The sequence below is a fragment of the Rhopilema esculentum genome, chromosome 12, assembly GCF_057945365.1.
Source record: "Rhopilema esculentum isolate cy_ngs chromosome 12, ASM5794536v1, whole genome shotgun sequence".
In the NCBI taxonomy this organism is placed as follows: domain Eukaryota; kingdom Metazoa; phylum Cnidaria; class Scyphozoa; order Rhizostomeae; family Rhizostomatidae; genus Rhopilema; species Rhopilema esculentum.
The window spans coordinates 972,667-988,072 of record NC_142826.1 but is presented as its reverse complement, the minus strand read 5'-3'; the positions used below and the strand labels follow the sequence as shown (position 1 = coordinate 988,072).

Genomic DNA, 15,406 nt, shown 5'->3' with positions numbered 1-15,406 from the left:
ATAGAGTCACGGTGCTTTTTTGAACGACTTTGATATAAAATCTGACGCAAAATTGAATTAATCAATATTCGTTCTTGCGTCATATGACATAAGTTCACGCAGGATTATCTGTATCCGTCTGATGTATCCATTCAAACTTTTACGATTTAAGCGCAACAAGTCAAAATGCATTGGTTCTCATTGTCTTTTTATAATTCTTAAAAATCCTTGCGAGCCATGTGTGCGAAGAATCCTAAAACGATTATTGCTGCAAAGATCATATTGTTTTTCTTATTAGCAATTGATATCGGAGTAAATTCTCAAATAGGTATGTTATCAAACGTTTTACTAAATTTTTGCTGAGTATTTCTTCACGATCTAACATTTTTAATCCTATTTTGTAAGGTTGGAGGACTCAATATCATATTCTGATTTTGAGTTTGGTACCATAATAGTAAATGTTGTCAAAACTGTGAAGCTGCTTTTTGTTTAAGCTTCCTTTTTGTTTGCATTCATTTGCTTTTTAACTGTTATATATTACGAGCTATTTTTTCCTCATAATGAATATATTTAAAGTTAGAGATTATTTTAAAGATTTATCATGGTTTATTATCACCAATGCACAGGCGCACTTGGTAAATAAGTAAATAAGGGCCCGTACGCACTTGTATGGAAGATAAATGGGATTATCTTCGTCAATATTGAAAATCAAGGCAAGCTTTTTCCACGGAACCTTTGAGTTGACAAATTCAGCAAGAACGAGTTTTGCTGGGCGCACTAGAAACGCTACATAGCAGACTAACACCTATTGTTAAAAGGCAATAGGGATTACGTGAAGATGCATGATGTTTTAAAATTATCTTGAAAATCTGTTTTAAATTAAAGAAAGTTTTCAAAATGACTTTTTATGCTGAAGAATTCACTAGTTGAATGGGGATAATAATTGAATTTACTAACGAAATAACAACCTAATATTTTGTAGGGCCCTTGGATTCCTTCAAAGCTCATGTTTACTCATTCGGCATAGACGATCCAGCCAACGGAGGCTCTACATTGTCAAAGGTTAATGTTTATGGCAAAAAAAGCAATAATTATGTGTACGAATATAAAACAAAGACGAATCTGAAATCTGGCTTTTTGATAGTTGTAATAAATAAATACAGTGGATATGTCGAGTTCGAAAAAAGGTAAGTGCCTTCCCTCAACAATCTCGTTACCAAAAAACTTACTAAATAAAACACATATTAGCTGATAAGGTCCTGAACCATGCTGCGTCTGGATTCAGGATTCACTACTTCGTTGTTTCATAATCAAATATAAAGTTCAATATTTCCCCTTCCTTGGCGTTTATAATATGGAGACATTTGAAAGAATCTTATGTTTATTGTAAAATTAAATACTGGTACTTCAAGGGAAATACTCAAAAAATAGACCAATTGGGTTTTCAGGCAGAAAAGAGTATTCATTACAATATAGTTTAGCACGACGGCTATGTAACCTTGACATCCCATACATTTTTAAAGAATGGTGTTGGAAATAAACAATATCCTTATTATCGGTATAATAAAACCAAAACCTTTATGTGTGGAGCATTTACCATAGGAAGGCGTTCATTTACACTTTGTTTTGGAATATAAATATATTTTTTGCTCAGCTAGAAGTTTGTAAAAGGAAATAATGTATAATTTTGAAAATCTTTATGAGCAGCCAAATAAATGACTTCTCTGATAAGCAGCCAAAACGTGCTCTCTGGTGAGAAGTGGGTAGCGGAAACGGGAAAGGAAAGGCTTTGTCGATGTTAGCCCTTTCTTTTGACACTCTAACTAGTCTGTTGATTCATCGATAGTTTTGAGATAGCCAGTATCATTTGCTAATCTTGTATGAATTTTAAGACAATAACCAAATCTTTTAAATCTAATAATCTATCTTGTGCATTTTAAGACCATAATGTTTCTTGTATGAAATGACCCTTTCAATCGAATATTAGAAAGCGTTCAGTGATACAATTAGACCTTGCCTTTCCTATTGCATATAATGTTCTACCTGCTTTGGTCTCAACTTTTCTCATCACAAAGCAAATTATTCTTCTAGTTTTGATGCCACTGTTGCTAATTCTTCGGACACTAAAAAGCTGGCTAGGTTTCTAAATGAACTTCCCCAAGAAAGGATAGTCCTCGGTGGTGTTTACAAAGACGGCCAGGTTGGCACAGATGGTAATCAAGAGCTCATCAAAGCTTTCGTATGTTAACTAATTTTCATATTTTTCGCTTAACAAGCTCTTCTATTAGGTAACTTTTTATCTCTGGGTGAAGAGATTTTTTTGGAAAAAGTAAAGGAGGAACACAAGGTCAAAACACTTGAAGAGAAAATCATCATTTTGAAAACAATATTTACCATACTTTTTAAATGACAATTTAAACTGACTAAAATCTCACATAGTCTGCGTGTTTTCAATTTATAGGGTATATAAGAAATTTATAAATAAAGCTCCCAGGTTCTCAAACCAAATGATTTAATTGTATCATCACAAAAATACTCTTGATTTCTTATTCGTGTTTTCCAGAGTCGAATCCTTGGAGAGGCGATGCACAAACTTTACTACGGAGGAGCATATTTTTTTCAGGGACACACACGTCTAAGAGATGACAAAAATCCTCCAGATTTCCAAAAAGCTCTAGAACGGAAACGAGGACCTGGCATTTATCAAACGCTGGCAGCAGTTACGCCAAATGGTAAAGTTGATGTTTCTTTTTATCCAGATTTCGCTCCATTGGAGCGTAGTATACGGATCAAAACCATCAGATCCACTTCGCATTGGTCAAACAGCCTCAGAGATGTCCCGTTTTTTCAAGAGAGAGAAAAGCTTTGAAGTACATTAGAAACATATATGAAAAAAGTTAATATTTGAAGATAGCCGAAACTGTTTCAAAACCTTATTTAATCACTTAAAAATAAGTCCTAATGAACAAAGAATCTTGCAATCAAAGGAAGATTTTGCAGTTATTTTCATTGTGCTACAAGGTTTTCAAGTGATTCTTCGGGACATAACTTCGGGACATGACATAACATTAGATACAACACACATTTGTACTTCTTTACATTGGTTGGAAACTCCGAAGCTTTTAAAAAGGAAGATTCTTTGCAAGAGGTCTTATGACTCATCTTAGTTGATTTGTTGGAGTACTAGTGAAATTAATGAGGGGATGGAGGCTACTTTTGCTAAAAGGAAAACTTGAAACATGGAAAAGTGTTTCGATTATCCATGATCCAAATATCGAAAAAAGACCAGAATGATGTGAAGATTGTATTCATTTTGATGTGTGAAAATTGTTCAATTTTTTCTACTTATCACGAGGTCAAACGTTTTCAGTAGCAAAGTTTAAGTTAAATATGATGCACTTGATTTCAGATTGGTGTTTTTATCTTTGCAGTGGTCAACATAAAAATTTCTTCTCTTGGTTGTGACGATCCTGGGCCACACCGCCCGAAGCAGGAGGTGTGCCATGACGTTTTAAATACAATAGCAATCAACGGAATTAATCATTCGCCCCAGAAAGTCGGATTGAACATTGTATTTATGTCAAGAGAGCTTGGGCACGTATTTGCTACCGAGGCATTTGACTTCTCAAAGGACAAGAAAGAAGAATCGAGGTTTGCCTCGTTTGTGTATTCATCACCCCCAAACACTATCGTTCTGGGATCTGTTAAGGGGGATGCAAGCAAGAATTTTGGTGTCATGGGCTTGGAGGTCTTGGTGAGTTAATTAAAATCAGTTCTATACTATACTTTTTTGTAAACATCTCACTCACGTCATACACAACAATCCAATCTATTTGCATTATTTCTCTTTTGTTTATTCCTGTTTTTCAAGCCATTGTGAAGAATAACAGAATTTTTCAAATTGGATATTTTTTCATGTAAAGCCAGCACACTTTAGCGATATTTGTAGACGAGAATGCCGCTTTTCTTGCAGAAAACATCGCAAATTTACGATAAAGAGAAACAATTTTTTTACAGCATGTGACAGAAGGAGATATCTACATAGCATGTTTGACTTTAAAATTAAGCAAAAAATAGGAAAGCAATGGTGACAAAAATTTCAAACGTACACTAGGCGTAACGAAATGGGTTATACCTTGCTTTTTATGTCTATTTGTTCATTGCTTCTATTCCGCTCTTTCTCCCTCCAGCAAAGCGTTCTTGGCCGAACAGATATTCCAACTTTTAGACTAAGGTCAGCGTACACCTTTATCGGTGTTCATGGTGCAACTGAGGGTTTCCACGAAGAAGCAAGAAGCTTGAGACAGTTCAACACTGCAGATAGGTACTTGGGCGGTGTCACAACTTCGATCAGTTTACAGATACAGCGAGGTATGCTTCCCAGAACAATCCCAATATATTCATTGAGTTGCATCTAATGAAGTTACTGTTTATGGGTCAGTCATAAAGTAATCGATGCCGTATAGGCAAAGCTCTACACGCTTTGGTGAATAGAAAAGGACTTTTCTCAGTTGCTACTCCGATTTTCATGCTCAATGCGATCATCAGCCAAATATATAATAAGATTTGTGTAAATTGCCCATACGATTTCATGTCTTGCAACACATAAGTTTTACTTAATTTTCAGAGCTTCGGTGTTGCTCAGTTGATCGCTGTTTTGATTAAAAAAAGATAATTCTAACAAAATAATAAAGGTTAACTTCTTCATTAGTTTAGCAGGCTATTCTATTGAGTTAAGCACTCGGTAACCTGCTACTCTTCCTGATACAAAAGTTCAACATAAGATGGTTTCAATTAGACACTTATAATGGAATCTTTGCCTATTATCCGTTTGACAAGTCTTTTGAATAAAAGGGCTCCTTGGAAAGCAAATCATTTTCTATCCCAGTTAAAACACTATGTATGACGTCAAGCATATTTCCTTTCTGAATATTTGAAATCAAGTCAGCATATCCCACATTTTGTTACTGAACTGTTTCATGTAGGAATCGGAAAAGAAACTTCCTATTAAAAAAGAAATGAAACTTCACGCATTGGCAACAAGTTCACAGACAAACGAGTTCCCCTAATTCTTGTATGACCCTGAAGCCAATCTGGGAATAATTTTGGGTCTTTTGATGTCCTTTTCTGACTTATTTGGGGCCTAAATACTTCCTTTCTTTAACACAACCCATTCAATGATGCAATTTTGTTGTCTATTCTTTAGATATTCGATTGTGTTTCTTTTGTAGAAATCGATGTCGAGATTATTTCGAAGTCATGTGAGCCAGGCTCATGTGCAACTTCAACTGGTGCATTATTTAAAATAAATGGGCAAGTCATAGAATCGAAAGGGCGTGGCTTTACATTCCTTGCTCTCAATGCTGCGAATGGAAAGGCTGAACAGGTATTACATGCCGATACACATGGCACTGCGGTGGAACTTGAGGACGTTTTAAAGCCTGTTCCAAAAGTTAAAATTTTGTTGGGTTTGGTTAAAGAAGATGCTTTTAGGCGACTGACAGAAAAGTCTTTGAAATATTTGGAGGTAATAGCTTCTTTACTGTCTTAATTTTTGGAACCTAAGAGGTACCGTTTTGATTTAAATTTAAAAGAATGTCACAAACCAGCAACATAAGTCTAGTACCAGGTTTAGTAAACGAATTCGAATGTATCTTCGATACTGGCAAACAATCGAACTATTTTTGTTACCAGGTCCTAAAACTTGTAGAGAGCATTTGTCAAGAATTTGAATTGTTTGTTTGAGAGTTTTGCTTTTTCAGTTGAGAAGCTTTGAATCGTTTTTTTTTCTTTTCAGAATACAATAAACCAGCGTTATTTATAGACTTCTAAACATGATTTTGGATAGATTACAGTAAAGATTAATCGCCTTTTTTGATAATTCAGCTTTCCTTTTCATATTGTAGGAGGTCTGGATAGGAGAGCCAGTGGCGTTGAACGCGTTGTATGACGCGTATGCCTTCATTGGCATGAGCGTAGAAGTGAAACCGAACTGGCTGCAGCAGAAGAAGGCCCCTAAGATGACTGGCACTGCTACTATCAAAACTAAAATTCCCATGGCAACAAGAGGTAGTTTGGTTTAAATATAAGATCTACTTCTTTTCAAATGTTAGATATAAAGCAGTAATTCTTGAAGCCTTTTGAAACTAGAGAAAATTTGCCTATCGTTATAATTTTAGCTTGAAACGATGCATGTAGCCAGCGGTTTTTTGTGGGCATCTAAAAAGATTCTACCATAAACCTAATAGTTCAGGTCTTCAATGAAGGTCTTATCAAACTGCTGGATTTCTACTGACAGACAAGGACAGACACTGCACCATTTCAATCGAATGCTTGAAAAAATGCTCCAGATGAAAAATTTGACATTCGTCAAATATCGTTATCAAGTTTGCCAATAGCAAGGTCCAATACCAATTTTATGAACGTAATAAAAATAACTGTTTGCCGGCTTGCCATAAAGTGCTCGATGTACCCGTTGCCTGACGAAGCATGAAGTTACAACTAAATATACCATCCTGTTCTTTTCACCATAGCGTACTAAAGCATGGTGTAAGAATATACATAATCCGAGCAAAATTTTCACATAATCTGATAAGAATTCTCGAGTTTCATTTTTGTTCTATGAGATAAATGAAAGAAGCCACAATAAATCTATTCCTGCATAAATTGTTTCTAAGTATTTTCTACGTTCTCAAATGGCACGAAAAAGCACGAAAAACGAAAACGCATGTGTCAAAGTTAGGCTTGTGGATAATTCTTCTGTCAAGCTATTTTCGCTGTTTTTCCTGGATATAAAATTTGCTCACTTTTTTGGCATTGTCTGAAAACACATTTTAATCCTATGTGTTATTCTCCAGCTTTTTCACGCCATGTTGGCATTTCAATTCATTATTTAGTTTTGATATCTACCAATTTGGGACAACATTTTTGCCATAGAGTGCTTTAGCCCAAATAATCCAAAAGATGGCAAAGCCAAGCAGAGAATATATGCACATTATGAAGATGCTGAGTATGAATGTAGTGATGGAACGATCTTTTTTGGTGACCCCGACAAGTGTATGGCAGATGGAAGCTGGAGAAAAAGCGAGGACAAACCAGTTGAGTGTAGGAAAGAAAGTAGGTACTGTTATTCCTTTGATAAATGCTTGTGGCTAACTAACTAGACCATGTAAAAATTTAATTCTTAATTAGTAATGCATTATGGAAACTCTCTGTATCTGTCTCAGGTTGGTTGATATTTAAGCAAAACAGATAATAGATCTAAGCTACCGGGATTACGTTACCTTCCAAAAACTTTCCCATCGTAAAAAGAATCAAGGCTAGCATAATGAGTATTTTGTGGGCCCGAATTCAATTTGAAGTATCAATTAAAAGCACGGAATTAAATAGAAGCAGAACTCCTTTATTATGCAATTACTTTGAAATTACGAAAGAATTAAAGAAAAACCAAGGTTCCATACCACATGTAAAAGTTAATGTTGCTGTGCTGTTGCACAGGCGCACATTTCCCAATAAAAGTAGAGTTAGATATCTGGATGCCCTCACTGATGATGCTAACCTCTATTCCAGCTAGCCTCCGTCTCAGTAGACCTACTAACTTGCCAGGCAGCAAGGGCCAATCCGCCTTCCCAGATGTTGTGACAGATTTTCTTTTCGACCTTATCACCCTTTCAGGGCTTTACCGTTACCTTGGCAAAGGGAATGCCCCAGGCTGGTGGTGGGTAGGAGATGTCTTTAATTTTCTAGTGCATGGCAGTCATTAACAACTAATCCCCATTGCCTCCGAATACACGCAAATAAGTATTAAAACTTTCACGGTACTCACGTGTCTTTTGATCTGAATTTGTTTATAGATTTCCGCGTACATTTTTTGTCGTTATTCAACGTTATTCCCTTCTTCTATCAAAGAAAGGACATTGAGAAAACGATGATCGCGAAAAATAGTTTGCATTCTTTTTATGGACTTGATTTCACAACCACTTGAAACTGAGAGTGCCACTTGCATCAGAAAAATATGTTAGCAACTGACAAGATATCTAAACCAAATGTTTTCTTTTGCCTAGTTGATGAATGTAAAGAGGGAACTGCAAAGTGTCCACAAAATTCAAACTGCAGAAATCTTCCTGGGTCATATGAATGTGTGTGTAAACCAGGGTATGCGAGAAGCTTACACGGGAAATATTGCGTTTGTATGTTTGCATGCTCTCTTTCCTTTTTTAAGTGCTATTTCATTTACAATTAACAATCCTTAAATTAATTGGGATGATGCATTTTGAATGCCGAGAATTGTCAGCGTTGCAATGGATACGATTGAAAAAGGAAAGGATCTGATTTTGATTACTCAACTGAAAGTTTATCCGGCTAGAGTACAAGTTCAGTTGTTAATCATATTCAGCACGACAGCTAAAGAAGATAACCAGTCTGGGTCGTCTCGGGGAAGCGCTAGGCCACCTTCTCTTCTTGATTCTGCTGGAAGTGGATAAGCTGCCACGAGAGGCGATCAAGACCAATCAAAAGACGGGAATGTTCGGTAAACTGTTGAGTAAAGTGCTAGGTTGTTTAAATAGCTCTTTCTATATAGTTCGTATCATTTAGTCCTTAACTTGATCTCATTCCAGTTATTTTGTCATTTCAGATCGCAATACTTGCGAAGATTCCCAGTGTCTGATACCAGATACAAAATGTGGCATTGTTAACGGGAGCTTCACATGCGTATGCAACGTGGGATATGTTATAAAAAACGAGGCATGCGTAGGTAATTGATTTACCGCTCACAATTCAAGTCTTTCAAATATTTAAGATTGATTTGCAGCAGCTTCGTATAATACCGTTTCTGTTTCTAAAATAATTTTTGTAGTATGAATGTCTTGCTTTTATCATTTCATTCAAAGATCAAGACGAATGCATGCTTGATACATCCAGTTGCTCCCCGAGTGAAATCTGTCTCAACACAGCCGGTTCATATCGTTGCAAAAAGGTTAGGGCAACTTTTCACATCTGTACAGGCACCGCGGAGCAGTATTTTTTGCGATCAGCCCTTTTTAAAAATCATGCAATGTACGGGAAGAAAATGTACGGGACCACATCACAAGTCTCTGTTACAACAACGCTCCTTTACCCTGTCAATTTTTTATTATCTGCGACCACTGTCTGCGACACGTTCTCTCCAGTCCTCTCCGTGGCGCCACCTCTGCCTGGGCTGCCAGATTTTGAGTTCATTTTATTGCAGCTGATTTTGTTTAAACAACCAACTTTTAGGGTATTTTTTTAAGGTACCTGGCGACATAAGTAGCCTGAGAATAGCTATTAAAGAAATCGTGAAAGTTCAATCCTTTTATCCAACTTTGCTCCGAGGTTTTATTATCCGATCGATCTCGTTTTGTTTTCATTTACATCAGATCATTTTCCCTGTAAGGATTTCTATTTGTAGCGACATTTGAGTCGTTTAGCTCGTCTGATGTCATGTCTTTTTCCATTTTCGCTCCACAGTGCGCATCTGGATTCATTGCAGATCTAAAACACAAGTCATGCATTGGTAAATTTTTACAATTCCAAAGTCATACTTGGTATATTTTCTATGTATGATTACCTACAATTAAGTCACCCCATGAATCCAAATTTTCCGTGAAACAGATTCCCCCATGCATCTCTCTACTTTCTATTGCATTTACCTGTTCTTCATCAAAAATGCTCATCAGTAATAAAGAAGAAGTAATAAAGATCATTAACTTGAACATTCAATTACCAATGTCTCAAAACTTTTGAACCCAGATAAATATTCTGTTAATGATATGTCAGTTTTTGGAACTCTATTCGGAGACAATGATGTTGCTAATAGAAAGACTTATTTTTCCATTCAATGAGTAATAAGAATTATTTTTAAATTAGGAACTCTATTAAATAAACGTTTTTTTCTTTTAAGTTATAATGCATCGCATTCTTGCATTGCAATTTTCCCCTGAACTCAATTACGCTACTTCCTTATTACTGATGAAGGAGTATGCCAGAAAACCGCAATATTCATGGCAATAAATGTTATTTTATCACTGTCTTTGTGTTCTATTTTACAAATTTTCAATATCATGAAAGTGCACATATCAACGACGTTTTATTTGCAGCTACGCCCGTTGAATATTTAGTTTTAATTTTGGCAAAGATAGAACGTGTTTCACCTATAAGAATATTTAGGAGAAAAGTTACCCTAAATCACACACTGCAAATAACACAGGAGTAAACTCTGATCATACAATTACTCGGCAGAACGCACTTTATGTTATTTAAGCAAAACATTACTGAAAACTTTTTGCTTTCGTAATTTTCAGACTTAAATGAATGCAAACAGGGGAAATCCTCATGCAGCACAAATCAAACGTGTGTTAATACGGCTGGGTCTTACAACTGTGCTTGCAAATATGGATTCAAAAAGACATGGGATAAAAATTGTGAGGGTAGGTTGGTCATGTCAATGCCATGAATTATGTGCATATCTCTCTTATTTTGATTTTAGAAACAATGAATAAATGCATATAAGACATAAAACAGATTATCACCAATTTTAGAGAAGAAACTTTGGGGTCATGTATTTACTAAATCGACGTTTTACTAACTGACAGGAATCAATTTGATTCTTCATACATAAACAATGTGATATTTTATTGACTTGGGCAAGGCTTGTTGCTAAACTCCATTATCTTCACAAAGATTCACATTTACACATATCTCATATCTCAATTATATCTCTAGATCATTTAAGTAAAAGTTGTTTTCACCCCTTTCTAATACTGGATCCCCCCCCCAGTAACCGCCGAACACCTCTGTTTAGTGGCTGGACAGAAAAGTTATCCATTATTGAAACTCAGGTTTTTCGCTCTAGATACTTCAGTCAGTTTGCAATATATTTAAAGGGTTTTGCATTCAATGTCTATGAATTTATAAATTCTATTCAAAAAATGAGTTCAATGACGTTGTCATTTTGCCATTCTATAAGAGGTAGTTTGTGCCTGTTTATATGCTGTGGGCTGGCCCGTCTATCCAGGAAGAGTGGGTTGTTTACACAGGTGGATATTCAAACTATCATTGGTCACATACAAATGCATGCGCGATCCAAGAAAAATCACCTGGCTTAACTGAGCCTGCTCATTTGCGGGTGTTTGTAAGAAATCTTGATCTCGTTCAAGCGATTTCAGGTACCTTGTTGTGGTACCAGTAACCGAGTCTTCTTTATGTTTATATTTGTAATGATTCAGATGAGAATGAGGATGAATACGTCGATAAGGTACTATCCCCACCGACATACATACACTATCAATACGCCACTGACCCATCTAATGCAGCTTGCTGCCCAAGCACTGGAAATGAAAACCATTGTTTTGCCCCACTAATGATGGGTTCTTTCGGCCAAACATTCATTTCTTTTCTAAAATTGATAGTAAAGGATGGGCCTCTCTGGAAGTTTTGCCCTACCAGTGAAAGGTCCTTTAAAAGATGCTCTGACGTCCAATAGAATGAAAAGTTCGATTCAAAGCAACAAACTAGAGTAAGAGAGATAGAGACTACATATTTTATCCCTTTATAGCTTAGGAAATCTACTATTTAAAGAAAGTTTGCAAAGGCTATGTTTCGGATAAAATTAGCACTCCCTTTTGAAATTCCTTGGCATTTTTCCGTCTCTGATGTAAGCTAGCACCTCTTTTAAAAGCGCCCCCTCTTGTAAACGCTCACCAAAATTTTGAATCTTTTTTTAAGTGTTCAATTGCGTAAAGGAAATATGGAATGTTGAAGGAATGTTAAAGGAAATACCGTACATGAGAAAAGGCTGCCATTCAATCAAAGTGATACAGTAGACTCCGGTTATATTCACACTAAATGTGCCTTGAAAATTTGTTACTCCTGTAAACGGGGTGTTACTGTAAGCAGAGCTGAATTGGTTAGCTTTGCCTATTTGGGTCTAAATCTTTTGTTACTGTAATGGGTAGGGTGACTTTAAGCGGGTGGACTAAAAACGGAGTCGATTGTGTAAAGTTTTGTGATCTGTCACATTTGTTTGCCCTGAAGCTCATTCCTTAGTTTGCAAGATAATCCAAGAAACAAATACGTTGATTATTCAAAATCATCTATTTGATGCATTTATTTCTAGATATAGACGAATGCATTGAATCTGCCAATGCGTGCCCATTTGCGAAAAATTGCCAAAACTCAATTGGTGGGTTTGATTGTTACTGTCCAACTGGGCTTCTTGACGTTCAAGATGACTGCCTGGACCCTATGATCATTGTCGTCATCGCTTTGAGCATTGCTGGTAATTATGACAATTATTGAATTTGGATTCAGCACGCCTTGCTATTCAGTTAATTGCCAAATACTCCAAGTATTCTTAGTGATAAAAGCAAAGGTGTAGCTAGCGTGGGGGTAGTGTAGGGGGGCGTGACACCCCCATTTCTTCATGGGTTTGTCGAGAACTTTTCCGTTGGTCCAAAAATTCTTAATTTGTCGGTAAAATTGCCTGTCGGTAGGTAAAATAGCACCAGTATTTTTCTTCATTTATTTCGTCGTCGTCGTCAGCAGTAAAATTTTGCTACTGATGACCCTCCATCCAATCCAACCCTTAATCTGGAAGGTCAAGCTACGCCACTGGACGAGGGTGTATTGTCTAGCATGGGTGTGGTTCAAGTGAAATGCTGTACTTGTTGCGTTCGATGACAATATATCTTTTTTAATCAAATTTGAAAACTTTACTGAATCGCACATTAGTGGGCCTGTTACAAAAGGGTGCTTGTCTCGCATGTACAGTACACTAATTTCGTTTGAATGGCATCGCCGAAAACATTGTAGTGATTTGTTTAATGTGCCGGTTTTGGTAAGCTCCCAAGAGGTTTGCTGCCAAAAATTAGCAGCCATTAGCTTGGAAAATGTGCTGGTGCCAATTTCTCTGCCAATTTTGGTAATTAAGGTATCCTAAATTAATTACCAAGTAATCAAACGACAAAAGTTTGCAGATCGATGCCTTTTTCTTTTTTTCTTGGGCCCGTTACATATGTATTTCAAATGGTAACTCGAAGGTTTAAATGAACTATTAAACTGCCAAACCTTGACTTTCTGCCAAACGGCAACTTTGGACAAACGTTGACCAAAGCCTGTGACATAAATTGATCTAAATCACTTTGTGGAGTTGTGTTTTTAGACCTTTCAGGATCTATCTTGCTGATTCTTTTAAACTTTGTATTCCAGAGAAAACACTGAAGAAAAAGTCATTTGAGCTTTTCTCATTTCATATCATTCAGCAAATCACAGCTGGGTTCGCACAACCACCCCCAGTTGCACGCACGCAATAACAAAACCTCAACGTTCTATATATATACTGTAAACTAATTAATTCAAAATAAAGTGCCAATGATGATGCTCCATTCAATTTACGTCAATTAGCTCAAACGAAAGTGTAATTATTATAATCGAAGCAATTAGAAAATAAGGTAAACAAGTCACACGTCATCACAAGATACAGTTAAGGCCTAATTACACTAAACCAAAAACCTTAATCGACTACGCAATGAAAATTTACGTGAAATTCTAAACATTGTGAAAGGGAGCTGTTTGTCTGTAATTGAAAAAAATTGGGTCTGTAAATATGGCATATCGTTAGTTGAAAAATGGTAATGGATTTGAATAGAATAGCATGGTCTCAAAGTAACAAGTTCTACAGAAAGTCGATCTTTGAATATAATCAACTTAGCTAACTGCTCTTCTAAGTCATTGTTTTCTTTTTCGTTTGTTGACAAAGGACTGCGGCCTAAAGTTCTTCATAATTGTAGAGTTATAAAAATTATTGATTTTAGGCCCAGTAACTGACTTTTAGCTTAAGCAGGGTTGTTTTGATGTATCTTTCAAGCAAAGTAGCTTTTAGGGCTTTCTTATTTGAAAATGCTGTTATGGAAGCGACTAACATAGCAAGAGAAATGCAACTAGCATCATTTTTTCGAATTCACAACATTAAAGCTTGTATCGTTATTCAAAATACTTCTCTTATTAAACTGTTTTTATCTTTTTAGTAATTGGAGTTATCATTTTTGCTCTGGCTTGGTTCTTCAAAAAATGGAAGAGAGGCAAATCAAGGAAGTCTCTGGAAGGGCTCATCCCAAATGAAGAGATCGATCATGAAATCGACCCTGATGATTATTTTGAAAAGTCGAACAATTTTGTTGAATGATACAAATATTGTAATGTAAATGTTGTACTTTGAATTGATATTTAGGTATAATTATGTAGCCTAGTACACTTTTATTGCACTAGTAATAGACAAAAAGGCTGTTATTAACGAGATTTTGCATTATTGCTTTTTGAGATGCCTCATAATTTAACGCGAAGGTAATGGAAAGCAATGTTATTTGATGCAGACACAATATAATACAATATAGTACAGAGAAAGTCACTCTATTGTGGATTCATGCGATACTTACTTGAAATACTGAAAAAGTAATTATCTTGTGAGTCAGCATATTGTAACACGCAGTCTCAATTGGAACACGTGGTTCTATCAGACAAGTTTTCGATGATTATAAGCAGAAAACTACCTGAAAAATGAACTACTTGACTGGACTACTTGGAGAAAAAGAGCATTCCCTTTTGTTTCTTTTGCAGATGTTCGTTGAAAAATTAAATGGGTCACTAAGCAAATGACAGCAACAAATGTTTACAATCAAAAACAAAAAAAAATTTATTGTACATAAACACTGTCATCTACATTACCTTTTATCTTAATATCTACATTATCGAGAACACAATACGCGGATGGTGGAAAAGATAACACTTTCAATTTTCAAAGTACTCAAACTCAAAATCTTTATCAGCAAAAACAAATGTTAATTACAATCTACCAAGAATTAAAAGTTAGAATACAAAAGTTAGCAATTTCAAAAATTTAGTTAATCAAGTACATCAGATAAATTGGTTTTGTTATGGTGAAGGACACATGAGAAAAACTCGCGAGGAGCTATCGAGTCATGTGACGCATTTAAACTCAAGGTTATAATTTCCATTTCATTTTGAAGTAGTGTATAACAGTGAGAGTAAAAAATTGAGAATGTAAGAGTATAGAGAAAAAAATATTTATATTTATAAAGGCGGTAGGCTGGTAAATTTCACTAGTTAGAGATATATTATATTTAAAAAATGTATAACGAATTCTTATGGCTTAGGAGTTCTGTAAAAGGTATAGTTTCATCATTTTTTTAAAGGAATTTTTGTTGCGGATATTCTTTAGCAAGGAGTTCCAATGCTTAACCCCACCAAATGTCAGAAAGTTTTTTTTGAAGTTTGTAGAGATAAAGGGAAGAGAAAAACCAAGATCAGACGATTGTCTCATATTATAGCAATGTAATTTACTAGTTTTGATAACAATGTAAGTAGAGGTCGCCCACAAGAAGATTTTCGA

General features: G+C 35.7%; 1 protein-coding gene across 3 annotated transcripts; it reads left to right on the top strand.

Annotated features, from left to right (window-relative positions):
- The first annotated feature begins 44 nt into the window (after positions 1-44).
- Positions 45-15,260, top strand: LOC135681185 (uncharacterized). Of its 3 annotated transcripts, XM_065195510.2 has the most exons (16): positions 193-307; positions 962-1,166; positions 2,071-2,218; positions 2,543-2,711; positions 3,411-3,733; positions 4,170-4,350; positions 5,211-5,506; positions 5,886-6,048; positions 6,916-7,095; positions 8,043-8,168; positions 8,615-8,734; positions 8,871-8,956; positions 9,469-9,514; positions 10,302-10,427; positions 12,116-12,277; positions 14,025-15,260. In XM_065195510.2, the coding sequence occupies exons 1-16, from the start codon at positions 217-219 to the stop codon at positions 14,180-14,182; spliced, it is 2,580 nt and encodes an 859-aa protein (XP_065051582.2). In that variant the 5' UTR covers positions 193-216; the 3' UTR covers positions 14,183-15,260. The 3 variants fall into 3 exon arrangements, with proteins under 3 accessions (XP_065051583.2, XP_065051582.2, XP_065051584.2); XM_065195511.2 differs by lacking the exons at positions 12,116-12,277; positions 14,025-15,260 and having other exon boundaries at positions 45-307; positions 9,469-9,545; positions 10,302-10,426; XM_065195512.2 differs by lacking the exon at positions 193-307 and having other exon boundaries at positions 1,027-2,192.
- The last annotated feature ends 146 nt before the right edge of the window (positions 15,261-15,406 follow it).

Bases quoted from the DNA above. Each gene is read 5' to 3' on its own strand.
- LOC135681185 (XM_065195510.2), top strand. From the start codon at position 217: ATGTGTGCGAAGAATCCTAAAACGATTATTGCTGCAAAGATCATATTG. The intron at 2,712-3,410 runs GTAAAGTTGATG...TTATCTTTGCAG, and splicing joins GGCAGCAGTTACGCCAAATG to TGGTCAACATAAAAATTTCT. The intron at 4,351-5,210 runs GTATGCTTCCCA...TTTCTTTTGTAG, and splicing joins CAGTTTACAGATACAGCGAG to AAATCGATGTCGAGATTATT.